The following is a 12,496-nucleotide window of genomic DNA, read 5'->3' on the forward strand; positions in this document are numbered from 1 at the left end:
TCAATCACCTTTAAGAACAAACTTTTATGATGAAAATAAGAAAGTCTCAACTTACAAAGCATAGTAAAAATTAAGAATTATACCATTCCTCTAGAATTCTTTAATAAAAAATGAAAAATAAACTTTTTATTTATTTTATATGAAAACAAATAAAGTCTTAACTTCTTAAGTATATATGACCCGCTTAAAGATCATACTATTTTTATGTTGATTCTTTGATAAAAACAAAAACAAAACCTTTTTTTATTTTTTATATAAAAATAATAAGTCTCAATATCTAGAGGATAAAACCCATTTATCGATCATATTATCCCTGAGTTAATTATTTAATAAAGAAAACAATCAATATACAACCACATAAAAAACATAAAAAAAAATACAATCACACCATTTACTTAATAAAATAAAAGCACAAATGTCACAATAACCAAATACACACATCCATGTCTTTTATACTTATCTTCTTATATTTAATATTTGAGATTTTGAAATCTTTTTATATTAAATAAACTAGTTTTTTAAAAACAAAAAATAAAAAACAATAGAAATCCTTCTTTCAAAAAAAAAATAGATTTATGTTTTAAATTGTATGTCGCCAAATTCTAAGATAATTTTCATGCAAATTTTTGTAAAATTAGAAATATTTTCTTTATTTTTTAAGAAAAATCAATTAATGGATTTTACAACTATTTTGTAAATATCCATTAGAATTCAGCCTAAATTTTAGAACCATCAAAAAAACCAATTTGTTTATTTTTAATATCAAGATTTATAAACTTATACGTAAGATGTATACTTAGTATTAAGAAAAACAAAAATATAAAATATATTCTGGCTTTAGAATGATTTGATTTGATTTATAAAGTTGCAATCCACCTTACTGGGGTGAATATTCTTTAACTAATAGACAAACAAATAGTTAGAAAAACATATTAAAGCCTTAATAATAATCAGAAAATTAAACAATGCAACTTACCTTAAAAATAATGTATTAAGGGTGATATTATAACCATGTCTCCTTATCTAATCTAGAAGGATGATCTTCGTGACACCATATACATATGACAAATCTTATAATGGTGGATTAATGGAACATTTTGAAGTTGCTAATAATTTAAGTGTTTTGCATGAACTTTTTTATTAGTCTAAGATGAAAAGAAATGTGCAAAGAATTTGTGATAGAAAAATAGAATGTAAATAAGTTAAGTCTAAATTTTTACTCATGATTTATGTAATTTTTTGAATTGACTAAACTATAAAACAATGAGGTTAACCTTGAATAATAGACCTAAAAGAGATTATCTAGTACTTAAGGTAACAAATAATGTAAGAGATTAGTAAAGAAAGTATTTAAATGTAGAAAATGACTTAGTTTATTTTGAATGTAGCTTCCAAGTTAGTAAGTTAGTGGCCATTATTTGTAGATTAATGGACGAGCAACATTGCTTATTATTTATAATATCATGATTAGTTAAAAAGTAATCATCAACAATAAAATATATTAAATTAGTTGGATCAATTTCTATTTTATATACATGTCAAATGAGTGAGTAACTTGGTAGAATATTTTTCTAAAGGTGCTAGTACAAGGACTACAAATGTTCATATATATATAAGTATTAACTTCTCTTTGATGGTGTTTATATGCTAGTTAATATATCCGAGTATGATTTTAAATTAATTTCTAACCTAAGCAATAAGGTGTTAAAGTTATATATGTGTTTTCTAGGATCATGAGATTTTTTAATAAAAGAATGAGATGATTATGTATGCGTAAATTTTTTAAACAAAAGTTAAAATGAATTGTTAACGTTAATTAAAGACTAAAGAAAAATTTTGATATTTCTTGTAAAACACAAAATATAAATACACAAGTTGACTTCAATTGATGTTTTAGTTACTTTGTATCCCAACAACCTTGTTTCATGAAATAAATCAAGTATATATTTACATTGAGTGACAAACATTCCTTTCTTAAGTCTGGAAAATTACATTCCAATAAAATATTTTAAAGCACCCAAATCATTAATTTTAAAATCATTATCAATTTTTTTTAAGTCTTTCTAGCTCAACATTGTCATTGTCTGTCAGAATTATATCATCCATATAAACAATTAAGATATCAATTTTACCTTTTTTTAAATGTTTATATAACTAGTATGGTTTACTGACAATAACTATGAAGTCTTATGGCATTTTTACCTTTTTTTAAATGTTTATATAACATAGTATGGTTTACTTGACTTTGACAATAACTATGAAGTCTTATGGCCTTTTCCAAAATGTTGAAACTATGATATGGAAGATTGTTTAAAGCTATAGAAAGATTTTTTTTTTTTAATCTATAAGCTTTATATTTATCAATCCTCTCTTCAAACCCATATTATATGCTTATAAAGACTTCCTCTTTCAAGTCTCAACTTAGAAAAACATTTTTAATGTCTAACTAATATAAAAGCCATTCAAAATTCACTATTAAAAATAATAACACCAGATTGAGTTTATTTTGGCTATTAGAGCAACTGTATCATGTTAGTCAATGTTGTATGATGGTATGAAATCTTTTACCACAAACCTTGTTTTATATCTTTTTATGCTCCTATCATCTTTGTGTTTAATCATAAACACCTATTTGCACCCTACTTTATTTTTTCCTTTTAATATGTCAACTACTTTTCAATTGCAATTTTTCTTTAGAGCATTCAATTCTTCCTTAAACTACTAACTTCTAATTTGAATCACCAAGAACTTCCTAAATATTTATTGGAATAAACAATTGAGATCTCTTAAAGATAAAAACTATATGATTATTAAAAAGGTTTTGGTAAGATAAATATTTAGTAATGGGATGGTTGGTACATGATTGGACTCCCTTTTAATAGCTACAGGAATGTAAATGTCTATAGGCTCCTTATTAGAAAGAACAATAGAAGTAGGAATGTCTGAGATATTCTCAGGACCATCTCTTAAAGAATTTGGTTGATCTTATGTAAGGGTGATAAGTATGTCTTTACCTATTACATGAGTTTTTCTTCTAGTATAATCCCAAAGGTCAATATTTGGATCAACTTGATCCTTTTATAGTACTACTTTGATTAGTTTACTTATGAACATTAGATTACATGCAAATTTAGGAATATTGAGGATAAGTTTAAGATTTATACTCTCACAAATTATTATTAACCATTTCCCTGTAATAGATGAGAAACTACCATATGAAATTTTAATTTTTTTTTCATTTCCAGAACATGGTAAATAATTTGTAAATAGATAGGAATGATTAATTATAAGATTGGATACACCTAAATCAATGATTCAAGAAGTGAAATCCGAATAACAAAATAAAAGATGAGGATGACTACCTATTTGAGCCAAGAAAACATAAAGAATACTAAATAATGAATTGGAATTTAGAAGTCTTATAATTTAGTCCATTTGCTTTTAACTATAATGACTCTTCTCAACTTTATTTGCTTTAGGAACCATATGGTTAGGGTTAGGTTTGTCACAAAGTATGTAATTTTTTCAAGTAAGTGGTTTTCCATGAAGCTTCTAGTAGGTCACACCACAAATAATGATTTGTTATCCACCTATGCTGATTCGCTATAATCCTACTCGTATTTACATCAACATCAACTAATATAAAGTTCTCTATATGATTTATAGTTTCTTGTTTTCCAAGTATGACTCTCCTTGTAACTCTCCTCTTTTTTAACTTTTAAAAATGCCTCATCAATTAAAGGTAGGGTTTCATGCATATTATTATTCTTTTAACCTTATTAAACTCAACATTGAGTCCAACAAGAAATTTATAAATCCAAAAGATCTCTATTTTCTTGAAATGGTTGCAATCCTTCATAGATTTTGATTCATAATCATTGAACATAACAAGATCTCTCCACAATAGTTTTAGTGTGTTGAAGTATTTGGTGATATTGTTTTATCTTTCCTGGACTTAACCAAGTTTCAAAGTCAAGTTGTAAACTTGGAATTGATTACCTAGATCATAATCCATCTAGTTTACATTATCCAAAAGTTTGTATATCATTAAATAACACATAATTAGAGCGAAGTCTTCATCCATGAAATTCACAACCCATAGGGTTTCTAGCATCTTAGGTAGCATATGTTGAGTTCCTTTTTTTTAGTGCTTTTATGTTGTCTATTAGATAAACTATTTTTTCTCACCCTCGAATATACATGTGTATAGATTGAGACCAACACAAGAAGTTTTCATTATTAAAATGGATGGTGGTGATCTAGATTAATGGTGGCTAGTTATTGAAGGATTGAATATCAACATGTTTTGTTCCAGATATGGTGAACAAAAGTGGCAAAGAAATGATAAAATTTTTTAGAGTTTTTTCAAAAGGAATCAGTGATCAAATCTCTATTTTGATACCATAAAAACAAAGAAATCAACAAATTGACTTAAATCAAAATATTTTATATAAAGTTTATTATTAAAGAAAAATACGAGCATGAAATTAAAAATCGAATCAAATCATATATTCTAATTAGAAATGATTCCTAATTTACAGGAGTTGAGTAATCCTATCAAATTTATATACAACCTAATATATGATTTTCTATTTTATGACATGTCATTAATTCTATTGAACAAACTTCATTCTTTATAGTTTTATTTCCTATTATGTCCCCATTCCTTTTTCTTTAGTTTTTGTTTGAGCAACTATGACATATTTAGAGTAGTAGTTAATATTATCTTTCTTTTAGTTTTTGTTTGAGCAACTATGACATGTTTAGATTAGTGGTCAATTTTATTGTGATGGTTGTTGGTAAAGAGAATGAATAATAACTAGGGTTTAGGATAAAATAGATCTAAAAATGTGCTTGATCATATAAACTTTTTTTATTTAAAAATTTTTTGATTGTAAACAAAAAAGCTAAAATAAACTTTTTGAGAATGATAGTTTAATTATAATAACAAAAAAACATTTGCTATGATACACAACCATATAGAACAAATAAAGATTTAAGATAAGTTAATTAAATAAAGAAATAAAGCTTAGAATTAACAAAAACAAAAAGGTTGGATATAAAAAGGAATTGAGCTTAGAAGAGATAAAATAAAGGTTGTAAAACCAAAAGCATGTAACATTTTTATCAATTCATATAATTTCTCTACAACATAAAAAAATACAAATAAATGGTAAAATCATAATTAAAATCAAATTTGACCTTAAAACTTACTAGATAATAAAAAAAATAAACATAAATTCAAATCCAATAATATAATTAAATAAAATTCAATAACTTGAACTTGAATATCCTCAATCTGCTCATCAATGAACAAGTGGACTACCTCATCATAGGAGACCATACATTTGCTTAAACAATGACTCGGATTTCAGTGTCCCCACCAAGTGCACAGCAATTCAAACATACTATCAGATGGATTAAAGCTGGAATATGAGCACCTGGCATGCAACAAAACTCAGAAAGGAAATCCTTTAAACACTGCCTTCTTCGATGACACGGCCAGCCGCTTGACACATTTTGCCATTGTATAGAAGTCCATCAACTCTTTAGCAACATCATCAGGGTGACATGAAACAAATGCCTTCAAGAATCGCTGTTCTGCCATCCTCAGTGCCCTCAACATCAATGATCCTTTAATTTTCGGGCAAAGACCCATCTCCTCTATCTTCCCAGCAAGAAGCCACCGCGGCTTCAACACAGCCTCCAGATTATTGTAAAGCAAAAATGGGTGCTCAAGGATCACATTTGCAGAAAGCTTCATTGTGCCCACTACAAACGTCATATTCCTTTGAACCTTATCAACAGATAGTGTCAAGAGATAGGGGCTACGACCGATAAGATGCCAAACTTCTTCATTTGACATCCCAAACTTCTCTATATTTGCTGCCTTCTCACAGATGGTCTGACTCCTTGAGACCCCAATGATGCTAACCACATGCTTAAACATATTGGAACCCTTGGAAACCCCACTTTTGCGTATGTATTCCATCTTCTCATCATTAAATGAAGTTCGCGGAATCATAGTAGGCCGTGACAATAGCAAGGGAACCAAATCCTCTCTACTAATACCCAGTCCTTCATATAGTGTGATGACAGGTTTAATCCTATTATGAAAGTCATATGTCAATAGAGAAGGATTTCTAATAATGGCCTTTAGTAGCGTTTCCCTTGATCCAAACAAGGTCATAAAATACTCCAGACGCTCATCAAAAAAATGATTTATGCGAACACTAAGCAATCGTGGGCGACAATTAATGATCTTAACAAGGTCATTCGATGTGATACCCAACCCCCAAAGTAAATTTAGTTTGAATTGAAGCTGGGAAAGATCAGCATTGCGCAAAGAAGGGCGTCTCAGGAACATCTTCTCTATGTCATCATCACTACAACCATATCTCCTCAGAACTTCAACCGAGTTAGCTGGTTGCTCTGCACCACCCCCTAATACAGTTTCAGCTTGGGTTTGGCTTATAGTCGAACATGTCACAGACTTGAAGGTACCAGACAATATACAAGAACTACATAGGGGGTTTTTGCTTGAAAAAATATATCTTTGAGAATTTACCAAAAGGGAGCCAACTTTGATAACTAAAGAACTGGGTTTTGCTTCCATGTCAATCTCACAATATCCCAATAAAACCGAAACAGGGTCTTTTAAATTAGGGAAAAACCTTCAAGAAACACATTAACACGCTAAAAAATTGGGCAGTGATTACTGAAGCTAAGAGAATAAGGGTAAAAGATAAAATGTCATATGATGTGTTTGATTTGAGCTCATCAAAGCTTCAAAACTGAATTTTCAACAAGAATTTCTAATATTAAGAGAACAACAAGGAAATAGAGAGCCTTTAAGAGGGCATTTATTTCTTTATAAAGAATCAAAGTGAAAGGAAGAGAGAGAGTACGTGGGTTGATCACCAATTATTTTTGCCACCCAAAGTCTTTGTGGGGTTTGCAAACCTGAACAAGACACCAAAATGAAGCTAGTCAAAAACCAATACAAAGCCAAGAAATACACACACACACACACCCCGAGAGAGAAGAGGAGGGATCTGAAGTGCACGAGATGTTGAAGTCGAGCAGGGAAGGAGGAGGGGGGTTTGGGGACCCTTAGAACCCTGTCGTTTATAAAGAACTAACGACGTGTCGTCCTATAAGAACCACTTGTTACCTATGTGATGCTCAAACGACATTGGTAGATGAACGACGCTGTGGTGCATACGGGTTAGCAAAGATGGTAGGGTGGAGCATTTTATTTGTGTTCGGTTGGTAATAGATAAATAATATATTTAAAAATATATTAGTGGGTTGGTAATAGATAAATAATATATTTAAAGTATTTTTTTTAAAGTATTTTTATTTGTGTTCGGTTGTTTTTTAAAGTATTTTTTTATTTAAAAATATATTAAAATAATATTTTTTTATTTTTAAAAATTATTTTTAATATCAGTATATTAAAATAATTTTAAAATAAAAAAATAATTTTAAATAAAAAAACTTTTTTTTGACAAACATGATTTCAATTATATTCTCAAACATAATCTAAGTATCCGGAATTGCCAACATTTGTGGTTGTTAAGTATTTAATGATGCTTTAAAAGTTAATATTATAGCTTTTTCTATGTGTTATTTTCTAAACTTATAATTTATAACTTTTTAAATATCACAATCACAATTAAAAATTATATATTTTTTTAAACGAATTCTGTTTATGAATGGAAATATAATGGATGTTTATGCATTGTTTATATCTCTTTCTTATTTATCATTCTAGAGTTTAGGGAAATAATTTTTTTTCCTCGACATGTTTGAGAGGTTTGAGGATTTCCTTTTTAATTTTAAAAAATATAGTTTATATATATAACAAAATAGATAGTAGTTAATACGAACAAAAAAAATATTAAATTTTACCTCCATTCTAAAAAAATAAAATAAAAAAGGTAAATTACATTTTACATTTGGTTGTTTAGTTATATTTTTTATTTTGCCTTTATTCTTTCAAAAAATATAATTTACATCCTGTAGTTTATAAGTTGTGGAATACTTTACATCCTTACTAAAACACATAAAAAAACTAATGAAAAAACAAAACTATTCATCTATCTTCCAAACATAAAACCCTAGCCACCAACATTAATTATTCATTATTTTTGTCTCCATTAAAGTAGCCTCTCCAATAATTTTCCTTTTATCTACCTCTTTCTTTTTCATCTTTTCCACAATCACTACACAATCCTCACAACCACAAAACAAAAGCACCAACTCTGGCCAGCCCTCTTCTTTTTCCAATCAAAACAAATTGCTTTATTTATATGAAATTGATACACTAAGTTGAATTGGACAATTTAAAATTTGAAACATATTAGCACTTAATCAAATATGGTGTTCTTAGACCAATATAATATCTTCTAGTTCTTCAAAATAATGCGCATAAAAGTTCTTGATGTTATGTTTTTTAGGATTAGTGATGGAGAGAGAGGAAAATTTGTAGGAAAATTTGTTTGTTATTGGACAAGTGTTGATTGTTGTTGTGAGGATTGGGGTTGAGTTGTGATAGTTGTTCTGATTTAGTAAAGGCAGAGAAAGATAAACAGGGGTTGTTTGGTTGACTGAATTTAGGTTGAATGGTTGGTGGTGGAGTGAAAGTTGAAATCCTCATTTGACTCGGGTAAATGGTAGCTAGAGTTGCTAGTTTAAGGTAAAGACGAGGAAGAGAAAAGGATCAGGGGTCCTGGTTATGACGACTATTGTATGAATATGTTTTAAATTCTTGGTTAGAATCCTTTAGGTTGTGGGGTTGTTTGACAATGTGGTGGCTAGATATGAAAAAGTTATCGTGAATAGTATTTGACGTGGGTTATTTGAGATAATCAACAATGTGTAGCCATTTTTATGGATGGCGGTGTGGCTATAACTGCAGTTCTATAGGTGGTGGTTTTGTTATGGTTACTAATCTAGGAAGAATGAGTAGTAGTTAGGATTTTAGAAGGATGAGTTGATTTTTATTTGAAGAGAGAAATCATAAAACATCTTACAAGTAGACAAATAATTGTTTGATAAGTGGTGAATTTGTATCCAATTTCTATCTTTTGATTAAAATAATCTTTTTTTTTATATAATTAAAACAAAGAAGAGAGAGAAGAAAAGAAAGAATAGAAAGATATTGAAAAAGGAAACCAACATAGTATATACGAGAGTAAATCCATCCTTTTATCTTATTTTAAATTTTGAGTTTGATAAATGATGTAAATTGAAAGAAAAAATAGATTTAGATCACCCATGATAGGTCAATCCAATTCATATTAATATATTTATATTACTAAGGTAATATAAAGGAAAATGATGAAGAATTATATCCTAATAATAATTGTCAAAGATTGTAATTCTTTACTTTTATAAATATATTTATTAACAATAATAAACATTAAGAAGAAAACGACACAAGAAAAATATATAAAGAAAAGATAAAGAGAAAAAAAGACTTTATGAAGAAAACTCTATCAATTTTGAGAAAAATTGTTTTTGCAAATAAGGTATATTTAGATAATGAATAACAAGTATGATTTATTATTATTTAATGTGATTATGCTTATAATAAGGATATAAGTTTCCTAGAACAAGCTTATATTGTTTTCTTCCTACTTTTATTCTTTTTTCAACATTGATATCAAAGCATATTGTTATTTGTTTTCTAGTCTAAATAACATGTTTAATCTATTTATATCATGTTTTCAATGAAAAAAAATAGTTTTTTTTTCCATTGAAATTTTATTTTTAACTTCAACCAAAATTAGTGTTCAAAAAGCCTACTTTCATTATTATCTAACGATATAGTAGGAATTAGATTATGAAAGTAATACCACTTGAAAGTAGAGTTGTCAAGCTTTTAAATGATATATGAGATTTTTTTTTTGCATTAAAGTACGAAGAAGTTATAAATATTTAAAGTTTTAAAAATAGAATATGTTAAAAAGAAAAGAAAAGAGAATTTTAGTTTTTGTTATATTTTTACTATGCAAATTTATATTTCTAAATGCCTTTACATCTTTATCTATCACATATTTATTTGTGCTCTTATAAGTTGAGAGGATTATTCTTATGTTAAATTTTGTAACATCATTAACTTTATATGTACTTGTTGTTTGGGATATGAATTGAGTAATGACTTGCTAAGTAAGGTTGTTTAAATTGGGAGTTGACTCATAAAATCGTATAATTTTACAAGTCAACATATACTTATCATGCAAAATCATTTTAAAAACTTGAAAACTAGTAAAAATGAATTGAAATTGTTCTAACTTTGTTAAATAAGTAAACTCGTAATTTCAATACTAGTTTTATATTTTTATTAGAAATATAATACTTATTTCATTACAAAAATAAGTGTGTTTCTCAATGAAACTTTTGTCTTCTTCTTAGTTCTCAAATCTCATCTTCTCTACATATTAAAAAAAAAAAGAGAAAATAAAAAAAATACATCTCCCTATCTCTAAACAAAAAAAATATCTCTCTCATTTAAAATATATATAAGTTTACACTTTTTCTCAATCTCTTACAAGCTATCAAACACAAACTAAACACACACCATGATAACCTTGTAATCAAAAGATAATCAAGAAAATGAAGAATAAAAACCATAAAGAAGATTACCATAAAGAAGATTGAGAAGAAATGAAGAATAAAAACCATAAAGAAGATTGAGAATACTTAGTTACAAGTAGAGAGAGAAAGCTTTGAAACTTCAACCTGTTTGATCTTCCATCTCCAGCGATGGTGCACTATTCCTCTAGTACCAGTAGAAATATGACAAATTAGTGTATCACACGAAGGTTTTCACGCACCTACAAACCTCATCAACACGCGGGAAAACACATTAACAGTTATGGTGGTTCTCTTATGCATGAAGCTAACATGTTGCCACTATGACCACTACTTCTAGCTACTAGTGACCTCCTACTCTATCATTGAAGGTTAATTTTTAAGATCCCAAACAACTTCTATTGAAGGTTGATTTCTAAGATCCTAAACACTAATATATTAACCTTATTTTTTATTTGGTTTGTAGTTTAATTGGACATTGTGTTTAGATTCTTAAGTTACATACTTGTTTGATTGATTTAATTGTTTGAATGTGATTTGTGATGTTAAAATACTATGTATTGATTAAAATGAGTGTTTGTGATGTCAGTGAAAGTTTCAGTTTGTGAATTAAATGAAAATTTTTTATTTGATATGTTTATGATTTTAATGAAACTTATTTTTATTTTTAATGTTGAAGAAGCAAACATGAAATAATGAGTGATTATGGTTAATTCTTTGAGAATAAATTGTTAATGATTTTTTTTTGTTTACATATTGGATTGATTCAAAAATATTTGATAAAAATTAATAAATTTAAAATTATCAATTGAATGAGGTGAATGATGAGTCATTATTAATGAAGTTAAAAATTGTTAGTATTGTTTAGATTTTGTTACATGACTAGTATTATTAAAGGGTTGCCATTGTTAATTTTTTTGGGTTTGATGAGTTGATGAAGTTGAAATTGAAAATTGAATTGTAAAAAAATATGTAAGGCATTGTTAATCATGTGTTTTCATGGTTTCAGTTAAAATATACTAAATAGTTTGATATTACATCTATTTGCTGTAAAAAATTATCCTATGTGATATATGATTATTTGAAATGTTCTATTTCATGTAACCTTGTTTGCATGCTTGTAAATTATAGCCTAACAAATTTATGGAAATGAATAATTTATTATATTTTTATGTCACTTAAATTATATATGAATTTTTACTTGAACTATATATGACTATAAGGGGAAAAAAATTATTTATAATTTTACAATCCGAGTTTATATTATATTTTTATGTCGTGTTAAAAATGTGTTTTTGACAACCTTGTTACAAAGTCTTTTGCCACTAGGTTAAATGTTATTTTAGACACACACATACATATAATTTATTTTAATTTGTGCCTCACTTATATCAATTCATATATATATATATATATATATAAAGAAGCAAAAGTATAAAGGCCAAGATTCAAACTTGGCACGTCCAAATTTGATTGGATTAATTGAATCAATATTACTGGACTGTTGCATGGATTTTTTGTATTTGTACATAGATAAAATCATAATTAAAATGTCTCTACTGATAATTTATAGTAGTTGTGCCAAAAATAAATTGAAAACAAATGTTGTTTTCTACCATGTTATTGCCCATCTTTGTATAGACTTTTGACACGACTAAAAGATTGATATCTTCTCCTAAGTGCAGGAGTGTCGAAATAATAAATAACCCGGCAAGACTAGGGTTGAACCACAGAGAGGTTAATTGTACAAATTATAAATAACAATAATACAACAACAACAACAATAACACCACCAACAACAATAATAGTAGTAATAGTAGTAATAATAATAATAAAAGTAGTAACAACAACAACAACAACAACAACAACAACAACAATAATAATAAAGAAAAAG

At 27.5% G+C, this 12,496-nt stretch overlaps 1 protein-coding gene across 2 annotated transcripts; it reads right to left on the reverse strand.

The window, feature by feature from the left end:
- Positions 1 to 5,218: 5,218 nt before the first annotated feature.
- Positions 5,219 to 7,167, reverse strand: LOC105112970 (Mitochondrial transcription termination factor family protein). 2 transcript variants are annotated; one of them, XM_011008917.1, is made up of 3 exons: positions 7,034 to 7,164; positions 6,909 to 6,963; positions 5,219 to 6,444 (listed from the first exon to the last, which is right to left on the reverse strand). In XM_011008917.1, exon 3 carries the CDS (start codon positions 6,365 to 6,367, stop codon positions 5,459 to 5,461), a length of 909 nt encoding a protein of 302 aa, XP_011007219.1. In that variant the 5' UTR covers positions 6,368 to 6,444; positions 6,909 to 6,963; positions 7,034 to 7,164; the 3' UTR covers positions 5,219 to 5,458. The 2 variants fall into 2 exon arrangements, with proteins under 2 accessions (XP_011007219.1, XP_011007218.1); XM_011008916.1 differs by having other exon boundaries at positions 5,219 to 6,963; positions 7,034 to 7,167.
- Positions 7,168 to 12,496: the final 5,329 nt, after the last annotated feature.

The sequence above is a fragment of the Populus euphratica genome, unplaced genomic scaffold (genome assembly GCF_000495115.2).
Source record: "Populus euphratica unplaced genomic scaffold, PopEup_1.0 scaffold377.1, whole genome shotgun sequence".
Lineage (NCBI taxonomy): Eukaryota > Viridiplantae > Streptophyta > Magnoliopsida > Malpighiales > Salicaceae > Populus > Populus euphratica.

What these genes read in the sequence shown, in the direction of transcription:
- LOC105112970 (XM_011008916.1), bottom strand. Translation starts at nt 6,616, where the DNA reads ATGGAAGCAAAACCCAGTTCTTTAGTTATCAAAGTTGGCTCCCTTTTG.